This window comes from Colletotrichum truncatum (genome assembly GCF_014235925.2).
Source record: "Colletotrichum truncatum strain CMES1059 chromosome Unknown Contig_0009, whole genome shotgun sequence".
NCBI lineage: Eukaryota > Fungi > Ascomycota > Sordariomycetes > Glomerellales > Glomerellaceae > Colletotrichum > Colletotrichum truncatum.
The window spans coordinates 1406892-1429039 of record NW_027222406.1 but is presented as its reverse complement, the minus strand read 5'-3'; the positions used below and the strand labels follow the sequence as shown (position 1 = coordinate 1429039).

The 22148-nt window shown below is 53.1% G+C and overlaps 7 protein-coding genes across 7 annotated transcripts; 3 read left to right on the top strand and 4 right to left on the bottom strand.

Annotated features, from left to right (window-relative positions):
- Nucleotides 1-120: 120 nt before the first annotated feature.
- Nucleotides 121-1528, bottom strand: CTRU02_212909 (C6 transcription factor; the record flags this gene model as incomplete). Its single annotated transcript, XM_070205934.1, has 4 exons — nt 121-547; nt 578-1038; nt 1093-1326; nt 1379-1528. 4 exons carry the CDS (start codon nt 1526-1528, stop codon nt 121-123), a joined length of 1272 nt encoding a protein of 423 aa, XP_070060327.1.
- Nucleotides 1529-3404: 1876 nt separating this feature from the next.
- Nucleotides 3405-4523, top strand: CTRU02_212908 (uncharacterized protein; the record flags this gene model as incomplete). Its single annotated transcript, XM_036721473.2, has 1 exon — nt 3405-4523. One exon carries the CDS (start codon nt 3405-3407, stop codon nt 4521-4523), a length of 1119 nt encoding a protein of 372 aa, XP_036586642.2.
- Nucleotides 4524-4777: 254 nt separating this feature from the next.
- Nucleotides 4778-6691, bottom strand: CTRU02_212907 (MFS alpha-glucoside transporter; the record flags this gene model as incomplete). Its single annotated transcript, XM_036721472.1, has 4 exons — nt 4778-4919; nt 4975-5227; nt 5294-6324; nt 6456-6691. 4 exons carry the CDS (start codon nt 6689-6691, stop codon nt 4778-4780), a joined length of 1662 nt encoding a protein of 553 aa, XP_036586641.1.
- Nucleotides 6692-8025: 1334 nt separating this feature from the next.
- On the bottom strand, nt 8026-9442 carry CTRU02_212906 (lectin family integral membrane protein; the record flags this gene model as incomplete). Its single annotated transcript, XM_036721471.1, has 2 exons — nt 8026-9259; nt 9333-9442. 2 exons carry the CDS (start codon nt 9440-9442, stop codon nt 8026-8028), a joined length of 1344 nt encoding a protein of 447 aa, XP_036586640.1.
- A 1175-nt stretch (nt 9443-10617) lies between these two features.
- On the top strand, nt 10618-12299 carry CTRU02_212905 (dolichyl pyrophosphate Glc1Man9GlcNAc2 alpha-1,3-glucosyltransferase; the record flags this gene model as incomplete). The annotated part of the gene is made up of 4 exons (XM_036721470.2): nt 10618-10694; nt 10756-11028; nt 11082-11575; nt 11632-12299. The coding sequence occupies 4 exons, from the start codon at nt 10618-10620 to the stop codon at nt 12297-12299; spliced, it is 1512 nt and encodes a 503-aa protein (XP_036586639.2).
- A 1410-nt stretch (nt 12300-13709) lies between these two features.
- CTRU02_212904 (ddt domain-containing protein) lies at nt 13710-17091 on the top strand (the record flags this gene model as incomplete). Its single annotated transcript, XM_070205933.1, has 7 exons — nt 13710-13712; nt 13767-13832; nt 13887-13945; nt 14001-14019; nt 14074-14139; nt 14190-15940; nt 15993-17091. The coding sequence occupies 7 exons, from the start codon at nt 13710-13712 to the stop codon at nt 17089-17091; spliced, it is 3063 nt and encodes a 1020-aa protein (XP_070060326.1).
- A 1677-nt stretch (nt 17092-18768) lies between these two features.
- On the bottom strand, nt 18769-20864 carry CTRU02_212903 (xaa-pro dipeptidase; the record flags this gene model as incomplete). The annotated part of the gene is made up of 5 exons (XM_070205932.1): nt 18769-18967; nt 19059-20156; nt 20219-20345; nt 20498-20571; nt 20806-20864. 5 exons carry the CDS (start codon nt 20862-20864, stop codon nt 18769-18771), a joined length of 1557 nt encoding a protein of 518 aa, XP_070060325.1.
- Nucleotides 20865-22148: the final 1284 nt, after the last annotated feature.

The following is a 22148-nucleotide window of genomic DNA, read 5'->3' as shown; positions in this document are numbered from 1 at the left end:
TTTGTAGGGATTGCATTGATACCCAAAGAGAACATGGTTAAAAGGGCTTTGACGGTCAATTTGTTTCCTCCAGTGGTTTTTGTTCCCACAAGTGCCTTGATCTTGAGTGTGTGATGGCGATTATGCGGTTTGCCATGCTAATTTTAGGCCTCCGACTTGCGTGACGGAGGTCGGGACCCCTCTTGCCTTTAACTCTGCCTCGATCAAACCCTCCATGGTCTCCAACCTCTCTGATGCCCACCACGACCCCTCGGTCCCCAGGAGCAGCCGCGACGTCCGATAAAAATGATACAGCACGAGAAAGGCTCTGGAGTCGCCGCTGGTGATCAAATCCAGGAAAATGCCGAAGCAGAAAAGAGGAAACGAGAAGATGTAGCGCTCGAGGTCAGACCTCTGCGGCGGCGAATTGTTTGAGTCTTTATGCTTCAGGAGCGCAAGGATGACGGATAGACGTGTGACGATCCCGCGGTAGGCGTCGCGCTCCAGGTCGATTCTGTCCGGTGAACCGCTCTGGTTCGTAGTATTTGGGTCGGAAGCAGCCGAGGTGCTAGGGAGTATATGATAGTCTCTCGCCGCTATCTCGTCGTACAGCTGCATGAATTCCTCGATTATGCTGTCGCAGTCCATTCCCTGAGTCTCAACAATGGTATCGAGCGCACTACATTGGGAGATTGAGGACATGTTGGCAAAGATGCTCTCCGAGCCGTGCGCCCTCGTACCTGATAAGAACACCCTTACGCCGGAACTGAGGAGGAAGAGTTGGTCACCTTTGAGGTCTAGCCTTGAGTCGCCAACTGGTGCCCGCTGGTCCTCTAGAAACTCCAGATTGCACCATGTGAGATAGTGTATGAGCATGGCCGTGAAGAACAATGTGTTGTGTTTCTCGCCGCCGTCTTCGCGGTCCAGGGCAGCACTGAAGACAGCACAGCTCCTTGAAAGGAGCACCATTGCCGCTTGTGCATAGGCCGGCTCTTTAGGTCGTAGAATACTGAGATGACGCGCTGAAATGGCTAGCATAGCGGTCATGAGGTATTCCTCCTACATTTTGTGAGAATTCAAATATCTATGTACTTTTTTTTTACAGGTTCGTACCTTGAATGCAAGACATATAGCTGGGCCCCATACTTCATCGAAGCAGAGCGTGGGAACCGTTGTGTGCTGGAAGTGGTGAAAAAGCTCCATGTGAAGGAGGTTCACGGGGCCTGTAAGATCCAACGGCCGTTCATGGACAGGCGAAGTCTCTTTTTCGGAAGATGAAGGCTTTTGGGATGGCTGACAAGTCTCGTTCCGCCTGAGGCAGTTCGCACAGGGGAGTCTTTCATCGCACTTCTCGAGTTGGCCCATGCAAATGTATTGAGGGGCAACGAGGTTTTCTCACCTTTACTTTCCTCTTCTTACATGCTACGCATCCGCCTCTGCTCTTCTTGTGGGTCTTCTTCTTTTTTGGTTCTGAATGTGCCGAATCGACAAATCTAAGAGCAAGGCTGGGATTTTTCCCGGGAGAAGTAGGGGAGCAGGACTCCGGCATTGTCAAGTGTGGCAAGACGTAAGCACAAGGTGGGTGTCAGCAAGACCGAAAGTTCTACTGATACATGGACGAAGTCTTACGAGTGGGTTGAGATCATCCAGGTTAGAAAGTTCGCAGTGGTAATGCGTCTTTTGGATCTTCTTAACGGATGGTTGATTTCCCCTTGGGAATGGTGACATCCAGCATTGTCTTTGGAGGTCTTTCAAATGTAGGATACGGGTCAAAAGCTCTGTTAGCGAAGTCCGTTTCCCGATGAGGAGTGCGAGAGCGGGGCTCGATTCCATAAGAGGCATAGCGTGACAACAGGGACTTGGGGCGGAGGATGAGGTATAAGTCAACATTTGGCGCCAGGGGGCAACTGAACTTGGGAGAGTTGAATGTGCTGCTATTTGTTTTCTAGTTTATAGAGCACTTAGAACACTAGAAAGTTAGGTAAACCGCGGTGTTGCTTGAGTAGTGCTATGGTACTATGACGTCACTCCTACGGTTGTTTCCTGCCGTAATAGGAAAGTCGGCATTAAGTGTACGTATTATGGCAGAGGTACTCTACCTTTTTCTTGTGTCAGCTTAGAATTGCTCCAGATCTAAGGACAATAGTTTATCTTCACAGCAAAAACACTTTTCCATGTCTTCTGAGAAGAGAACTCAATTAAGGCAAAAAACATTTGAACGGTGCCAGTACGGGATATTGTTGATGCAGGTCTTATGGAGGTTTGTGGCATTGTCAACGGGGGTGTTGTATAGATAGAAGGGATACCGGTAACCAACAGGTAACCCTGTATTCTCAAGAATGATGGCGGATGTAGAGAAGAGGCTTTCTTGGTCCATCGTGCACAATTAGACAGTCTATGGTTCCACCACTTTGTCAAGGGTTCCATTAATTGTGTGTATATGGCTCGTTGATTCCTGTCTATTGACATCATGGCGGACATAACATACCCTTAAATACGGCTTTGAAATACCGTAGTATGTATTTATGTGGCTGCTTGTGTACAACAGCCACTCTTTTCGCGGTGTAATAGCAAATAGCAACATTAATTTCCATGTCCAATTGACTATTAAGTTAGTTCAATCCACGTAATTTAATCGTTTTCTAGTTAATCCACCAATGACATATAGAATATAGGAGGCAATTCCAATGTTCTGGCTTTCTTTGAGTGTAGTTGGAGTCTTGCTTGAGCTAACTTCACAACTTGGTCTATGATCTGCCAAGGTAGGCTACAGTTCCAGTACATACAAGTCCTTACAACCAATTGTCCTAAAACAAGCAGAATCTGGGTATTCTTACATACACCATGACTTCTAAAACTCAATTCTAGTCCCCTATGGAGGGCACTTCTTGAACAGGCCAATGGTCAGTGCAAGAGCCCGGGCAGTTTAGCTGCTGGGAAGCAACTGTTCCTTGTTTCTAGTCAGAAGACAACATCTGTAAAGTAGCATATGTCTGATGATAGCAACAGACTGATCCATCCAGTAGCATATACAGTCACCACATAGTATGCTCACGAAAGGCTACCGGGGACGCTACCCGGGGGGTTCGCAAAAGCACTCCCGGTGTACATGACGCCACCGTTGTGATTTGGGGTCCCGCTGGCAGTTGATACCCACGATAATGGACAACTCTAAACCGAGTCTCAACATGGTAAGCAGGGCAACATTGGTACCGGAGATAGGTAACCCAATTATCGTATTTGTCCTCTCCCGGCCAGTCTTCCCGGGTCGAACACTCGTCTCCATTAGCTTCTTTCTGTCAGCATATGCCGCAGTCGTTTCTTGCCAGCGAGAATCCAAACACATCATCACTGTCTGTTGTTCTCTTTCTACCCTGAGCCTCGCATCGTTACAGTTTGAAAAGAAAGAAAAGTAAAAATACATCATGGACGCTGTCCACGCACTATTCACCCTCCAGGGTTACAGCCATACCGAGTATCACTATCGAGTCGACTCAAACAAACAAAGTCTGCCAGTCGCTTCATCAAGTGCGGTGGGATCAAACACCTATACGCAGTCCACCATGGGCGAAAGCCATCTCATGGCGGTACCACGGCTGAAGGCTGCTGCCGGTAGCCTCTTCAACACATCAGTTGACGTCTCAGCCCCCTTCCGATTCCAAGGCGACCTCCTCATCTTCCCCAGGAATGAAGCATGGAAGCTCCCATGGATCGTCTCATGCGAACCTCCAAGCAAACACAACCTCAACTTCTTCACGGACGCCTCTTACCCAAGCGACAACTCATGGGGACAAGGCCAAGCCAAGAACATTTCAACACCAGAAAACCCGGCCGGCGTTGCCGTCGTATGGAAGCCCTGGCCCGGCCTGGAATACAACCACTGGCATCAGCGGACTTATCAGATCCTCAATTGCCCAGGCTTCAGGTCCGCGGAGCTCAACGCAGTCGTCCTTGGTCTCGAAACGGCCACCATACTCTCACGCCTTCTTCCCGAGCTGAAGAACGTGACCCTATTCACAGACTGCAAATATGCAATTCGAAAACTCATGGAGGCAGAGCACAGCTGCAACGAACCCCTCATCAAACGCGCCGTCGCCGCATCCGCTGAACTGGATGCACGAGGCGTCCGTGTCCAGGTGCGTTGGTGCCCTGGCCACATCGGCATATGCGGCAACGAGAAAGCCGACGCGCTGGCAAACAGCGTTCGCAAATGCCAGCCCCCAAAGACGGTGCCAAAAGAGATGCCGGAAAGGATGAAAGAGTACGAGATTCCCGAGCATTGCCTGTGGCTTCGCCGAGGATATCTCGAAGACATGGCAGCGATCAACTTGAGAAAGCAAGCGACGATTACTCCACCACCACCTGTCTTAAGCAAGCCTTGCACAATCAGCAACGCAGCGCAAGAGGTCTTATTCCCTGCTCAAACAAACAACGTAATCACAAACTGGGCTGCTTATTTCTACTACAATTGTGCCGAAGAATCAAACAAGTGGACGCGTAACTCGATTGCCCCAGTTAAGCTGAGCATACCGATTACGGCTTGAAGGAGGATTGGTTAAATGAATGAGTTCATGGGTATCAAGAGGAGTCTGAAGGGCTACAGAGAAGGATTATTATATGGGAAGACGATGGGGGTGAAAGCTCTGATGGAGAAGAGCGGGCGCAGGACCAGCACAGTCATACATTTGGATCAACACCGGAGTTATTGGAGTTACGGGTACACACTCTAGAGGCATTGCAGGACAATGCCGGAGCAAACAATACAAGCTTTTTTTCTTTTTCTCTTTGGACACCAAAATCATGAACCTCCTTTCTCTTCAGTGCCAGCGTCTTGCCCGTGATTAACATTGACGAGGCGCTCTGTTGCCGTGAGAGTCTTGTGGAACCTCCACGGCTTGATCCCACGCTCGAACAGTTCATCCAACTCGGCGGCAGAGCGTCTGTTGCGATAACGTTAGTTTCAAACTGTAATCGGTCACTGTCGATAAAACATACCCTTTGGTCTCGGGAATCAAGAACCACATGGCCACCACGAAGGGTAGGCCGACCCCAGTGTAGAACCAGGCCGTCTTGAGCTCCCAGTTCCAGCGGTTCCCATCAACCATGTACGGAGTCAACACATTCATGACGACACCGGCAACGCAAGTTGAGGCGGCGCCGAAACCAGCCGTGTAAGGCCGCAGTCTCTGGGATGAAATCTCACCAATGAAGCCCCATCCAGTGGCCCCGTTGGCGGTCATGCCGATATCTGTTTTGCAAAATGTCAGCATCCAAAAAAGACTGGTATAAGTTAAAAAGTTATTAGGAGCCCTACTCCATAGACAAGCAAAGAAGACGAGCAGGACAAATGTCGGTCCTCTTCTCGGCACAACACCGAGTATTCCAATGGCTAGACAAGCAACCCACGACAGCGTGGAGCCGCTGCACGAAATCCACCGACGACCAACCTTGTCCGCAAGCAAGATGAACGTCAGGCCTGACGCAATATTGATCCCGGAGGTAATGCAGGTGGCCTGGAAAGGGTCTTGAATGCCAGCTTGCTTGAAGAAGTAGCTCGCAAACGTCGAAAACAGCGTCAAGCCCACGAATTGCTGCGTCATGAGCGTCCACAACGCCGTGACGGTCCGCTTGCCGTCGACACCCTTGAATATGGCATACCACTTGACGTTCGACTGCGACTGCGCGACCTCCATTTCATGGTCGACGGCGATGACAAGCAGCTGGAGCTGCTGTTCCACATCGTAGCCCTCAACGCCCCTGTACAGCCAGCGAAGATTCTTCCTGGCCAAGTCAAGCTTTCCCCGCGTGACGCACCATGCTGGCGACTCCGGTATGAATACATAAATGATGATCATCAAACCAATCTGGCTCCATTGCGTGTAAATCGGCGTCTTCCAGTCCTCTTTGGCATACTGAGACATGACCTGCAACGCAACGGGCGCGAAGAACTGCCCGAGTGCAAACCAGAAGCTGTACGCCAGCAGGAGACCACCTCTGATTCTCGTAGGCGCTACTTCGGCGATGTACGTCGGAACGGTGGACTGGAGACAGCCAACGCCGATACCTGCGAGCAGCTTGGCGACCAGCCAAACGGGCCATGTCCGGGCGACAGACTCGCAGAGGATACTCATGGACAGGACGAACCAGAACCAGTACATGGCGCCCTTGCGTCCGAAGCGGTCCGACAGAAAGGGGATGGTGGTCATGCCGATGATCTGTCCAACGGACATGATGGAGCTCCAGGCGCTGAGGATGGGAGCAGCGAGGTTGGGTTCGCCGCGGGAGGTCGTTTCTGTGGCGAACTGATTGATGAAGCCCGGGTTGGCAATTATATTGCCGTTGATACTTGGTGTGTTGGTGTTAGTTCACTTGTAAACGGTCTAATTGCTTCTGCTCTTGTAGTCTTCTTTTCAAATTTTGTACTGGCCGACCCCCCATCTCTTATGAAGCAAGCGATATCACATTGAAGCACTCACCCAATTTGGTAGCCATCAGTCGCCGCGCTAAAGGCAACGATAAAGCAGGTGGCAGAACAGACTTTGAAGGCCTTGACCGTCTGCCACAACGTCAAGGTTTCATAGCCCGATACACCTTGACCTTTGGCAGCGGCATCGAGGGTCACGTCTTTGGGGTTTGCATCTTGGTTCTCAAGCTCGACGTCGTCGGCATGCTCGAGGGCAATTTCCGGGTTTCCGTCTTTCGTCTTGTTCATTTTCGACTTCTCATTAACCTCGCTTACTCAGGTCAGTTTCAAAAGGCCTACGACATTCGAAGTAATATATACTAGGCAATGTAGAACTGTGACGGAGACGGTAAAGCGGTTAAACTACAAGTCAGCAGCTTGCATGGGAAATCCAAGGCCATTACTTCTTCCAAGGCTGCGCCAAGCACTTTTCCATCCGAATCCTGTCCTGTCAAAAGGCAATGATGCCCCGAGAGCAAGGGAGGAAGGCCCAGCAATTTTGGAGAGATACCTGGGGAAGCGAAGTCATATCAGAGTTCAACAGGTTGAAGACGCCCGTTCGGTTTGTATTACCCCGGATCTGCCCCCGGACTCGCCTGCCAGACTGTGACCGGGACTGTGATCGGTAGTTCGAGCCAAGCTGGAAATGAGGGGAAGTGCGCATCAATAACATCACTACCCCAACCCGGAAGTTAAAAGCATTGGACAAACCCACCCCGCCTGCATCGCTAGAAGGGAAGATCCTACGCCCAAGGTTTGGCCATATTGTTCGCCAACCTGGCTTGGCATAATCAGTTGATTTGGAAGGTCCAACACAGGTTCCGTTGGGGACAAGGGTGGCCGTGGGCCCGACCTCGGTAGACGGGAAAGGTGCTGAAGCAAGAAACACCCTTCATTTCCAATGGATTCGACAATGACTTAAAATAATTCAAGTAGACGTGGTTACTTCGTTTGTTATTCTATGAAGGGGAGGCGTGGCCGGCATAGGACTGTTTACTCATGATGTTTGATTTACAGCAATGCCAACGCATTCGGAGTTTACAGTCGGCAATTTGGCCAAATGTGATATATCAAGGCGAAGACTAATTGAGGAGACAAACTTGATCAGATAGCAATGTTATGGTAAAAATCTTGAGTTACACAAGAGTCGATGGAACTCTTATACGACACTGGTTCCAATGAGCTCATCTCATGGTAGGGGACAGCTGATCAGGAAACATGTCTTCTTCATAATGCACATGCTTCATCTTTAACAAGTTAGAGATTTACTCGGAAAAACAATATACTGAACTTTGAACGATTTTCCATTTGTCTCGCAACCACACCTAGACCCGCAGCCTATATCTATCTTCTCTTGACGCCGCATCCTCCACTCTCGCGCGTCTTCATCGTAACTAATCCCGCTTACAGCTGCGGAGTCAACAACAAGCCTCTTACACTATACGGGGGCCAAATGACAGCTCCTTGCAGCAACATAACCTCAACGGTTAGATTAACCCCGGTGACGCAATCAACATAAGATTTATACAAGGTAGCATCCCCGCGTCGTCTTCAATCATTGGATGTTCTTCAACCATTTACTCTTACAAGTACTTCTTGGGCATGGCGTTCTTCTTCCTCTTGTACACCACGTAGCCAATGGCCAGAACGATTTGTGAGCCGACAATCACAAGGATAAGCTTGCCGTGGCCGGGAGCGGCGTTGACAATGTTGGACGACAGAGTGGCGTGATGGTCACTCATGTAACCCTTGAGAGAGTGCTCCGTGTTCTTCATCTGCAGGTTAAGGTCGGTGCGCATGGCGCGGATCTCGCGCTCGAGACCGTTGATGCGGCCCTCAAGATCGTTGATCTTCTCAAGGCGGCGCAGCTCCTGGCGGAGCGAGTCAAGAATCTTTGAAGTCTCAGCGTGGCGGTTCTCGGCGTGCTGGCCGTACTGGTTGACGGAGCTGTAGATGGTGCCGATTTGATGGTTAATTGACTGCAGGCGGTTATGCAAGTCGGCGAACTGCGCCTTAGACGACGTGATGGTGTCGGCGTTGGTGTCGGGCAGGATCTCGAGCTTGGCGGGGTCAACGGGGCCGCGCGGGTTCTTGACACTGGGCTGGCCCTGGTTGGACTTCTGCTCATGGGCTTGGTGCTGCTGCTCTTGCTGATGTTGCTGGCTCTTGCTGTGGTCTTGGTGCGCGTTGTCAGTTTGCAGCGACTCGGCCATCACAACCATCTTGAAGATCTCAAAGGAATCGGGGTTGTCGGCGCTGGCGGCGGTGATACCAAAGCTGTAGCCGGTAGGGATCTTGACCTTGTCGGTCTCGAAGCAAAGGCGGCCGTCGATCTCGACCTTGAAAACACTAGAAGTCTGGCGCAGCTTGATCTGGCTGGGACGACCAAGGTTGCGGTACTGGTACTGGCAGTGACCAAAGGCAAGACTGCTGATATCGCTCCGTGCCTTGTAGTCGGTCGAGCGGTCGTTCAGAAAGCCGCGCACCATGCCGCCGGTGCCGCCATGACCGTCAATGACAAGGACAAGACCGTCGAAGCGTCCGACAGTGTAGGCCGAGCTCATGCCGACGTCGTTGGCGCCGCCGTGGGTTAGCCAAATGTTGAGGTTTCCGCCGGCGCGCTCGGGGCCGTTGGCTCGGAAGTCGATATCGGCGATCCAGTTGTTGTGCGTCACCTGTTGAGTGCTCCAGATGGAGCCGCGCTGGTTCCCAGGTGCAACGGGGGTAAGAATGATCTTGTTGGAGAGGATTTCGGGCTGGTTCGGCTGTCCCTGGAGGACAAAGTTGGGAACGTGGCCATCGTTGTTGGGTGATATGCTGTGCGAGGGCACAAGTTAGCTGCGACGTCCATGTGGCGCGGCCGAAGATGTGCGGCAAGGGAGCTTCTCACCTGCCCGAGTAACCGAAACTGAGCTCATTGATGAGGTACTGAGCTTGTGTCAAGCTCGCACCGAGCAGGAAGGCGAGCGTCGAGCTCAGGGGAGCTTGCGACACACGCATCGTGACTGAGATCGAGGTAGCCCGTGGGAGCTATCTGTTGGATATGGGGTAGACAGGGAGGATGGAGAACGGGTATCAAGTTTACTGTAAAGAATCCGGCCGTATACCCCAAGGGTCGATCAATTGCTAGAAAAAAAGAAAAAAACAGAAGCAAGCTTCTGCAACGAGGGGCAGAATAGAAAAAAAAATAAATCAATTGCAAAGACGCAGGATTCAAAAATGCGTGAGAGATGGTCCAAAACCCGCCAAGTCAAGAAACTCCAAGCAGGGGTTGTTGGTGGTGGTGCGGTGTCTGTGGGTTGAGGACAGGTTGGCACAAAAAGGGTCAAAGGCTGTTGCTGTGAAGCTCCTTGCTGCATAGATGGGCCACACTGCCCCTTCTGGAAGGATTTGTCGGCGTTGGTTTCCGAAGACAATTTGAGGCAAGGTTCATGTAAAATGGACAGCACAGAGAAAATGCAAGAGCTCTCGCTGTCTCCGACCGCACCAGGCCAGTTAAGAAATCTTTAGTCAATCTTCAGGAGGCTGTGGGGTCTCGTGATGATGGACTCCCAGCGCGTTGAAGCTTGGATTCTGTTTCGCTGTCTTAGACGGAGACCTCACGAAATAAAAGGGACCCTGGTCCACTTCAGCAATGAGTGGCATGGCCCCCAGCTGGTATGGAAATCCGGAGACACACCGCCCGCAGTGGTTGGTGCTGTTTGGTCGGTCACTTACCGTCCCTTGAGAGGAACGCGGTTTCATAATTAAGGTACACATTAACAAGAGAGACGTGGCGGGAGCTCCTAGTATGTGTGTGGCTTGAGTTGTAGAACAACAGGCGCCACACCAAGCCACAACCAGACCTTTGGAGGGGTCTAGCCCATAAACGTACCCTACCACGCCTACACTACTTAGCGAAAAAAAAAATAACGTACCTCTAAACTGGTTATCGGCTGTCGGCCTGGGTTTCACCGCGATTCTGCACGGACCCTACGTCAAATCCCTGTCGCTTCTCCAAAACTATAGTTGCAGCTTTGAGAGCAGGACCCCTGACCAAGGTGAAGGTGGCCTGTGACTTTTCCTCTCGTCCACCAAGCAGCTTCGATTTCCGTCACCACACAAAGGCTGAGGCTATCACGGCACCGCCCAGTTCAATGCGGATACTTTACTGAGAAGATCTGGAACGTGCCAAAATGGCCGAATCATACCCAACCCTCTCCCAATGCGCGCTCGTCGCCGGCGCATTGAAGGTTCTCCTCTTCCCAGCCTAGTAAGTGGACCGCTGATAGACATACCTCCGTCAAGGCCGCCACGGCTAACCTGTCACAAAGCAAATCCACCGATTTCGAAGTCCACCGAAACTGGCTTGCCATCACAAACAGCCTGCCGTTGTCTCAATGGTATTACGAGAAGACGTCAGAATGGACCCTTGACTACCCTCCTTTCTTTGCCTACTTTGAGTGGGCCATGTCGCAGGTCGCAAAGCTGGTTGACCCCTTCATGCTCAAGGTCTATAACTTGGAATACGATAGCTGGCAAACGGTGTATTTCCAGAGATGGACGGTTATCATCTCTGAGCTGGTACTGGTCTACGCACTGCAGCGGTGAGTGCAGTTGAGCGCTTTCGAGATGAGCGGGGAAGCTTATAAAGTACCAGATTCATCGACACCGCGACAGGCACCACAAGGCGCGCTGCTCAGACCGCTGCCATCTCAATCCTGCTCTCGCCCGGCCTTTTGATCATTGATCATATCCATTTCCAGTACAATGGAGCCATGTACGGTGTGCTCATTCTGTCGCTTGTTCTCGCCAGGTCGAAGTCGGGCTTGCTGAGCAGCGGATTGGTATTTGCGGCATTGCTGTGCATGAAGCACATTTACTTGTACCTCGCCCCGGCTTACTTTGTCTTCCTTCTACGCGCATATTGCCTGTCGCCCAAGTCCATCTTCAGAATCCAATTCTTGAACTGCATCAAGCTCGGTGGAGGCATTGCTGCCATATTCGGCGCCGCGTTTGGGCCTTTCGCTGCCCTGAACCAGATTCCCCAGATGGTCAGCCGTCTGTTCCCGTTCTCCCGCGGTCTTTGCCACGCATATTGGGCACCCAACGTTTGGGCGTTGTACTCCTTTGCGGACCGCGTCCTCATCTACGGTGAGTTCTTAGGTTTAGATGCCCTGGATACTTGAGTTGAACTAACATGTTGCCAGTCGCGCCAAGGCTTAATCTCCCCGTCAAGGCTGAGGCCATCAACAGCGTTACCAGGGGTCTGGTAGGGGATACAGCCTTCGCAGTCCTGCCGGAAATCAGCCCGCGGACTTGCTTCGCCTTGACGCTCTTCTTCCAGGTCTTACCGCTGATTAAGCTGTTTTTCCAAGCACCGCCGACCTGGGATACCTTCATTGGAGCGGTGACCCTATGCGGATATGCGTCTTTCCTGTTTGGTTGGCATGTGCATGAAAAGGCCATCCTGCTTGTCATTATTCCGTTCAGCCTCATCGCGCTCAAGGATCGGCGTTACCTCAGCGCTTTCCGGCCGCTGGCTGTTGCTGGGCATGTTTCTCTTTTCCCTCTCCTTTTCACACCGGCGGAATTCCCGATCAAGACGGTCTACACCATCTTCTGGCTGATCCTATTCCTCTTGACATTTGATCGGTTGGCTCCAGCCTCCAGAAAGGCAAGGTTCTTCCTGCTCGACCGATTCAGTACACTGTACATTGCAGTCAGCATTCCGCTGATTCTGTATTGCTCCCTTCTTCACCAGATTGTGTTTGGGAAGCGGTACGAATTCCTGCCATTGATGTTCACCAGCGCCTACTGCGCAGTGGGAGTTGTTGGTTCCTGGTTGGGATTCAATGTAGTCTACTTCACGTCATAGAATGAAGATAAAATATGCCCGGGTGGACAGTAATTATATCCAGCATTAGATAAATTCAAGAATAATTGAGACAAAGTCCGTGTTCTGGTGCGAAACTTCTGCGTGCCAGTGAAGACGGCCACTTGCCGGAAGTCTAAAGGAGACGCTTCGTCCCGTGGGGGCCTAGCAGACGGGAACCAATCAAATTGCAAGGATGCACGTGTCTGGAGGCTGACAGCAGCACCTAACTCCACTAGCAGCCATGTCCCAGGTAAGAAACAACATTTTGGAGCTAACGGCAGAGCAGGGGGACCGGGGGTCGTGGGCCCCTTGGACACAACCCATTGTCTGCCATCAGCAAACGGAAGAACAGAACAAACACATGTCGAACAGATATCAGGTGATTCAGTATCAAAATATGCCTCATTGACTACTATAGAATGCACTCGCGAGGAAATGACTTACACGGAGCTCGGGGGCCTCGGAGCGGCCTGTCGGAGGGCCCCGGTATTGATATCGCGACTTTTCTCACGTTTCTTTTGTCGGAGGCATCCAAAAAAGTGCAGAATTAAAAATTACATGGCATATATACCATAATTACATTTTGAAGCGATTTTTAGACTATTGTGGTGGTGAAACTATGCTACTCCGGTCGTGGTCCCGAGGAGGTGAATGACGAAAAAGAGCCTACCCGTTCAGGCCAGACGGTGCAACAGACGTATTCGGGGATTAATCAACCAAATCGACGTCTTTCTGGTTGCTTGAGTGCTCATTCGATTGCCCTGGCAGCGGCGAGCTCAACGAGTACAAATTCGTGGGTATCCGACGCGGTTGCGGTTTTCCCGAGGTGGACGGAGTCGTGGCGGGTGGAGGAGGGTAAGGAGGCCTGGTGCGCAGCGCTGGGAGATGGGATGCGGAGGCACCGTGGGCCGAACGGGCCAAGCGGGCGTGGGCCAGGACCGCTTTTACTGGCGCTCTTCGTCTTTTTCCCTTTCTCTTCCCTCCCCAAGCTCACCACTTCCTTTCCCACCTTTTGTTTTTTTCCCTCGAAGTTTTACCCCCGACTTGCAGCTTTCGCGCTTCCTCCATCCGCCTGCGACCACAACCACGACCGTCACAATCGCCATTTACCTCTCCATCAAGGATCCCGACACGTCTTCTGTGAGCCGCACCGCGTCCGCGATCTCGCGTGTAAGTGCACCGGTGAACCCGTCCTTCCCTGCCCGACACCACCACCGCGCCTCCGCTGCTCCCGACCGCGACCACAACAACCCGCCACGACCAGCATAACACGCTCGTATCGACCGGCAAATGTTTCCCGCGAGTTTCTAGTGCTATCATCCCGGTTGAAGAGAAGGAAGGCTGGATTTCAGCCTTATTGCGCAATCGGACCTCGACTTTTGGACCATGCCATTGTAGCCCACCACCACCATGGTACGGGCCCTTTACGCGTCGTGTGCGATCGCCCACCGCTGACTTGCTGTCCAGGTTCTTTTTAAGCGCAAACCGGTGCAGTTCTTGCCGCCCAAGGACATCAAGGACGAAAATGCAGAGGTTCGGGAACTGCGTTTCACGGAATGTGCGACGAGTACTGATTTACGCCCCCAGGTCTGGCATATTCCACAGACCGGCGAGGTCTTTGCCCACTATGAGGATTATCTGAACAGGTGAGTTAACCTTTTTTTCGCGTCTTTGGAGGTGTTCTGAGCTAACACGGTGAAGAATGGATTTCTACAAACAGGTGCGTTTCTAGTACAGGTGGGGCTATGGGCCAAGACTTGCTGACACTGCGCAGCGGCGATTCATTTGCCAGATCACCGGACATTCGGGTCTAACATTCTTCGAGGCCCTCAAGAGCGAGGTCGGTCTATCCTAGTACTTCCCAACCTCAGATAACTGACACTGCAGCAGCTTGCCGGTGCCGAGGAGGTCGAGCAGGCCTTCCCCGAGGCCCTCAAGGGCCCGGTCCTGCGGCGCGTCCAGTTTCAAACGGTCTCGCGAATCGATACGCTCGTCGATATGGTTTACGAAGAGTTCAGAGCCGACTATTATCCTGGCGAAGCTGTCACAGTTAGCACAACCGACGGAGAGAGGCTGCAGGGTGTTGTTAGAGAGAAGACCCGGTTCGGCGGCAAGGTCCTACCTGATGGCACCCTTACTCCCCCCTACACGCGGTATACGGTTAGCCTCGAAGAGAGGCCAGGTGCCGAGGCGGTTGTCGACGACGATCACATCTTCCGCGATCGGAAGATTTTCACCAAGTCGGTACTGCGGTCTTTCATTAAGAAGACAGTGACTCGCGAAGCTTGGAACGGCGCGCCGTGGCTCGTCCGGCACGACTATGCGGCGCAATACCACATCGACTCCCGGGTCCCCGCCCACCTTCGCTACGATACCAAGTTGATGGAACGGAAACAACTCCAAGCACAGAAGCGAGCGAACCAACCGCATGGCCAAGAGGCAAATGGGGCGAACGGTGTAAATGGTGCCATGCAAAACGGTCCAGCTAGGTTACCTGAACTGAAACCTGCGCCAAAGAATCAGAAGGGGAAGCTGCAGCACCAATCCCCCGACTTCTCGCAGGATCACAAGGGTTCTCCAGGCATGCTTGCAGGTCCTGATTCGGGCATATTTCAAGCGCCCCCGCATAAGAACCCTTTCCAACTCCCTCTCAACTTCAGGAATCAACAACTGCCGCATTCGATGTCCGCTCCCGAGCTCCCACCCCCTCCGCCACCTCCGAAGTATCCTATCGAGGACTTGCAGGTACCTCTGAGAGAGGGCATCGTCAGACCGCCATTGTCGTTCCTTTGCAAGGATCCCCCAACTGACCCTGATGTGTCTGTAAACGGCGGCAGCACCACCCGCATACAGGAAAAGCTCTCAATGAAGTCCGTCGGCCTCTTCCTGGAGACCTGGGACACGCTCAACGTCTATTGCGAAATCTTCAAGCTCGACTCATTCACCTTTGACGATTTTGTCGAGGCCATGTGCGTTGCTTCCGGAGACATCACGGTTCAGCTGTTTGAAGAGATACATTGCGCAGTCTTGAAACAAATTGTCAGTGCCGAGGCAGACGGTGGCAAGGTCAATGTGCAGTTGCCCGAGTTGGACGACGAAGAGGAGGACTCAGACGAGGAAGAAGAGGAAGAAGCCAAGGAGCCGACGCCCGAGCCCGATCGACCTCCTGCAAGGGCCACGCGAAGCAGTCTTGCAAAGGCCGAAGCCGAGAGACTGGCAGCCGAGGCGAGGGCTGCTGAGAAGGAAAGCCAAAATGTGGAGCCCGAGATTACCCATCGCGCCGAGGACGTCCTTGAAGACTATGACTGGATTGAGGAACTTCGAAAGCGGAATTTCCAGAACGGTGGCTGGGAGAGAATCATGGTTGGCCTACTGCACCAGCTGTCGAAGAACGAGCGGCTCGAGGAACAATGTGAAGAGCTCCTTACGCAGCTCGTTCCTCCGGATGAGGAACCTACGCAAGACACGGTCAGAGAACACTACGCAACCCTGGACGTTAACTACCGGGTACAAGCACTGCAGATTATCTGCCTGCTCACGACGCAGACAAAGGCCATGCGCACGTACATGGAAGAGTGCAGTGAGCAAATGACTGCATTCCGAAAGGAGAAGATTGACTGGCAGCGACAGCGGAAGCAGGCGTAAGTGCCACTCGTTATTGCTTCAACCATGGCATTGCTAACAAAGTTTTAGATTGGAGGAACTTCGCGTTCTGAATGATCAGCGCAAGATTCTGCTTCCCGAAAACATGCCACCGTCGCCGCCTCCTGAGACAAAGCAGGAAGAAGACGTCAAGATGACAGACGTAGACGAGTCAGCGGTAGATGCAGAGGATGAGGTTGCCGATTCGGATGATGAGAACGCGCCGCGCAGGAACATTCGACGCGCCAACGACCGCGCTGCAGAGAGGCAGCGGAAGCGCAAGGAGGAGAAGGAGCGTAAAGAAAAGGCAGCTGAAGCAGCCAAGGTACCCAAGCAGTCGAAGCAGTTCATCAAGCTCCTGAAGGACATCACAAAAAAGGAGGAGTTCATCAAGAAGTGCGAAGAAGAAATCGCCGTCATTGACAACGACCTCCGGGAGGCGGACTGCGGCCGAACAAGGGTTCTTGGCAAGGATCGATTCTGGAACCGGTACTACTGGTTCGAGCGGAATGGAATGCCTTATGGAGGCCTTCCGGACAGCTCGACCGCCGCAGCCGAATATGCCAACGGTTGCATATGGGTCCAAGGCCCCGACGAACTGGAACGCCAGGGCTACATCGACACGGATCCCGAGTTCCAGGCCGAGTACAAGAACAAGTTCGATATGACGGTTCCTGAACGCAAGAAGCTGGAAGAGGGCACGACGAGCATTTACAATGCACGCCAGTGGGGATACTACTGCGAGCCGGAACAAGTTGACGAGCTCCTCAAGTGGCTTGACCCTCGCGGCTATAACGAACTGCGGCTCAGAAAGGAGATTGTGGCCTTCAAAGACAAGATTGTGCTGCATATGGAGAATCGGAAGCAGTACCTGGCCAGCGCAGAACCCGAGGAGAAGGAGGAGAAGAAGGAGAAGAGAAGAGACTCGAAGCGCATGAGCACGCGAGGTCGGCAACAGGAGCCGACGCCCGAGCCGACGAACTATCGCTGCCTTGCCTGGGAGAACACCACGGCGATGGAGGAGCTGGGTCATTTACACTCGGAGCCGCCGCCGCCCCCGAGACCGAGGAAGCAAACGGCAAAGAAGAGACAGGCCGTTGAGCCGTCTCCCGAGCCCGCTCCGGCGCCGAAGACGAGACGCCGCAAGTAGAAACGAGCACAAAACATTTCACAAACCCAACGGTTGTCTGACACGACAGCCTGGCGTTCACTGTAATTACTTAGACATTTAAGCCACCGATTACGACACAGGAACAGGGCGCAACGGGCCGCAGTATGTAACGGTTCCCCCTCGGCTAGAAACGACGGGTTGGAGTTTGTTTTTTGAGCTCAAAAGCTTTGTTTCACGAACTGGCAAGCAGAGAGAAAAATTGGGGGTGTTCCTTGCAATTCGAAAAAGAAGAAGAAGAAAAACCGACGGATTTCCTTCGTAAGGGGGACAAGGTCGAATTTGTTTGTGGCGTGGCTGGCGGGTGACGGAACTCTTAGCATTGGGCCGGCGGTCTGGAAGGCGTGTGGTTTGCATTAGCCAGAGGCTTTGGATTATAGACTCTCCAAAATAGCGGAACTATTTGGTTAACGTGAAGCTGGCCGAAGGTCAGGTGTAATCCTTTGTGATGTTGTCCGTGTGAGTGTGTGTTCCGTTAGATGCGATTCGAGTTGTGTCCGAAGTCGGTTGATTGGAGACTCCTCGCAATGTTATCGTCGCTGTGACCTTGAAGAAGCAATGAGAAAGGAGAATGGTCCTTGTTAGATACATTTTGCGTCTGACCACTGACTAAATCGAGTCGATGGTCTGTCTGCTTAGAATATCTGCTGATCTGGCTGTACCTGCGAGCGTGGGTTGGCCGAAGAGCCGTGTCTTCACTCGCCATCAATCATCTGACCAGATGCAACTACGTACTCCGTTTACGTCTGTCTATTATGGGATTCCAGTTCCAACAGCTTTACATATAGACTGGAAGTACGACCTGTACGTTGTGTAGTTGAATCACGTAGAGCTGCACTCTGAGGATATCTTGCGCCTTTATCAAACTCCACTCGACAACGAGCTCAAACAGTTTCTGGTTCACACAATGCAATGCCCGCCTGGAACGGTGACAGGCGCTTGCGTATCCAGAGAAGGGACCAGGTTGCCGTTGATCAGGGCTGTGGTAAATATTCAACAACAAGCCATGCAATAGAAAGCGAAGCAGGACTCCAGCTCTTCACTCAAGCTTGCCCTCAAAAATATTCACAATATGATCCTGTAGGGACGATGCTGAGGTATACCAGGCTTATACATCAAATGAGAGACTGAAACTAGCGGAAAGAGAGATTATGTCAGGTATAAATAAGCCTACCGGTACAGCACATGCAGTAGTGACCGATACTGCGCGAGGCCCATCACCAGAAACGTAGATATACCAGTGATTCGTAGAAATGGCGGGGGGGAAGCAGACGCCGTATCTGATTATCAATTTGGCGACGGTGATCTGCCGCGCGGGGGAATCGCCCGTAACATCCAAAAATAAAAGCAGTGACCACAAGACTATTGTTGACGCCGGGGCTTTTGCCTCTGTACAAAATTGTCGACTCGACATCACGTACCCAACCAACCAACCAACCAGCAAAACCCCACAAAGTAGGCGTCAGAAAAGAACAAAGTCCAATAAAGAATGCAACACCAGCAAACAACACGCTACCTGCGACTCAAGAAAGCTGTACCAATAAGTTCTAACCAGGTCCCCCACCAGAAAACCCCACAACGCATGCCACACCAGAAGAAGAACAACAACAGCTTCGCCATCCGTCACTCGTAGAAAGTCAAGACAATTTACTCAAGACCCTAAGCCTTGCCGTTGATGACCCGTAACAACTCCTCGCCCTTGGGCGCCCCGGTCGACAGGTTCTCGTACCCGTCGTCAGTAATCAGGATGTCGTCCTCGATACGCACGCCTCCGACGCGGTAGTACTTTTCCAGCACCGCCTTGTCAATGAACCGAGCGTGCTTGGGGTTGCTGAGGAAGTATCCCTCAATGTACTCCCTGCAAAAGTAACTGTTTTTTTCCCACTCGCCATTAGTTCTGAAAATTTCATCATAGCGGAAGTTGGGTAAAAAGGTTGGGAAAAACTCACATGCCCGGCTCGACAGTCACAATCATGTTCTTCCTCAGATACTGCCTTCCCTTGTACGGGGGCGGCGCCGACGCACCCGCGGCCGTGGCGCGCGCCATGGCCCCCATCATCTCGGGTGTGATGACCTCCCTCTTCCCGACGCGGCCGCTGCCCATGACGTTGTTGAGGAGCAACAGCCTCTCCCTGCCCGTCACGTCGTGCACCTCCAGCCCGACGTGGTGCCCCAGGCCATGCGGGAAGAAGGCGGCCACGGTGCCGGCGTCCCAGACCTCGGCGGCGTCCCCCTTGAGAACGCCGAGCTTCAGCAGCCCTTGCTGAGCGACCTTGCTCGCGTGGATGTGCAGGTCGAAGAAGAGCGTTCCGGGGCGGATGAGCCCGATGCACTCATCCTGCATCCTCTCCACAATGGCGTACACCGCTGCGGCCTCCGTCGAGAACCGTCCAGGGATCGGGAGCGTGCGCGTGATGTCGCTGGCGTAGCAGTGGAACTCGCAGCCGGCGTCGAAGACGACGACGTCGCGGCCCTCGAGCGGCTCGTTGTTGGCGTCGTAGTGCAATGTCCCCGCGTTCTTGCCGCTGCCCGCGATGATGGCGTACGACTGGTCGCGGGCGCCGGCCGAGGTGCACCAGGCCTGGAAGATGGCCTCAATCTCGGACTCGTTGTCGAGCTTCAGCAGCCGTTCGGCGACGCGGCGGTGAGCAGCGGCCGAGATGGCGTTCGCCTTGCGGATCATGGCGACTTCGTACTCCGTCTTGACGACTCTTGCCTGGTCGACGGCCGGCTGGAGCGAGGTGAGGTCGACGCGCACGTCCGCCATCTCCCGCAGGAACTCGCCCGAGAGCGGTACCTGGTCGGGGTGGAGGACGTACAGGGTCGAGCCGGGCGTCAGGTTCCGGTACAGGAACTTGTTGAGCTGGGTGTTGTACCGCACATCGTCGACGTCGAACTGCTTCAAACACTCGGTGATGCCCGGGGTGCGGCCGAACCAGAGGACCTGGCGCGGCTCGACGTAGGGAATCCAGAGGATCAGGCGGTCCGAGGCGAGCTCGTAAGTCACTGCGCAGTCGGCGAAGTTGGCACCGCTCAGGTAGTAGAAGCTGTCTCCCGTGTCAATACCATGCTTTGATACTAGTTCTGGGCCAGAGGAGCGGTCACGTACTATCGCCGTTGTCTAAAGGTCGGCCCCATGTCCGAGTCTTCATAGCTCCGGCTCGGCTCGCCGGGGAGGAATACGAGGCCATCGGAGACGTTGAGCTCGGCGGCGACCTTGCGGGCGTGGAGCTTGGCTTTCCGTCCGTCAGCATTTCCGGGATCATCATGAACAAGACATCAGACATTATGGCATTGTTATGTCATGACACAGGGCCTCGAGAGGCTCAAGTAACCACATTCACACAACAACATTCAGCACCAGCACTAAAACAAGAACACGGCATACCGGGATACTTGGCCGGGATCGGCGCGACCGAGTTGACAGACTCAACCGTCGGCGAAGTCTTCACCTCAATAGCCCTTTACAGTAAACACGCCAGATCAGCCAACAACATCCCAGAATCAGTTTGATAAGACAATACGGGAGGAAGAGGGAAGAGGATGAGATGAGCACGTGGAGGGGACGGTTCACGAGATGGAGCAGCAAAACAGGTCTGACGTCGGAAACGCCGCCCCGTCTCGATCGCTTCCATCGCCAAGCCCGAACCGTCGGAATGAAATGGAAGTGAACGCGCAATGCATCTCCACACTTACAGAGCATCAAACTCGTCCACCACGACCACATCGTGATCAACGACACAGTCCATCGTCATGACTGTGACCTTTCGGCTGGGGGTGAGTTTTACTGGGCTGACAGAAAGGAATTCCCCGTCGTCTGCTGCAAGGGTGTGACGGTGATGGTGGTTCGGTAAGGGCGGTCTGACGACGACGGTCTCGTTCGCTCCAAACAGCCTCTCGCGATGGATGGGTCAAGGCGGGTGGGAAAGCGTAAAGTAAAGCCAAAAAAAAAGAGGCCCAGCCCGCTAGGTACAAGGTGGTGCTTGCGATGTCACCTGGCGGCTCTGGGTCAGCCCAATAGCAATGCGGCTTGTGGTTCAATAGGGCGTGGCGTTTACGTGGCGTTGGGGGGGACTTTCCGACTTGGCCAAGACCTTCGCGCAGTTTGTCTTCGGACAACAGCCGCAGGGCAAAACCTGGGGGATTGGTCGGGATGGATGGATCTGGGCTCGTTTGTTCGGTGGAGGGCGAATTGGAGCGGCGCGGTGCGGTAGCAGAGTGACAACGCGTGTGAGGGGCGATGGAGGAGACGAGGGGAGGGGCCTGATGACGCTCAGAGTGCGTCGGTACAGATAGATCTTCCAGCGCGTGCGGTCGCTTGTTCGAAGGTTCCTGTCTGTGTTTCCCGCAACGTATCCTTACGTGCAGCACGCAGGGCAGGTTTCCGTGTCGACTAGGTGGCCGGGGCCCCGTCCTACTGCGTTGGCGCAAGGTTCCGCTCTTCGGTGCCTCCGAGAGCTTACGGGGGACATCGGTTGAAGTCACGGGGATGCGGGTTTACGGAGCTAATAGTCAGTGATTCTGAGTGACTGGACTGGATTGAGGGAAGAAAACGAAAAAAAAGTGGTTCTTGTTGTATGACAAACCGTTATCTCATGATAGGGCGGCCGCGGTTGGGTATGTGCGTTTTTTTTTTTTTTTTTTTTTTGGGAGCATCCACGTATTTGGTAGCGTGCTAAGTACCATGTAGCGTGGTCTTCCCGGGGCGCGAGATTCCCATCGTCCGCTATGGTTACCAGTTTCCAACGCAGGTAAGGTTGGTGCTAAACCCCATCAAAAAGAACATGCAACAGAAGGCACTTGGATTCTTCGACAGCAGAATGGGCCCGGTTTTCGGTGCCGAAACGGCCTCTCTTTCGCCGCCCCGCCAGAAATGGGGATTTTCTGATAAGGATTTCTAAGCCCTGTCGCGCTACTGGTATACCTACCTACCTTGTTAGTTTGGAATCATTGTATATACCATAGTATACGGAGTACACTCCCAGCTACTTACCAGCTTATCCAACGTCGTCTTTGGGGTGAGCTCTCACTGCCTTCCC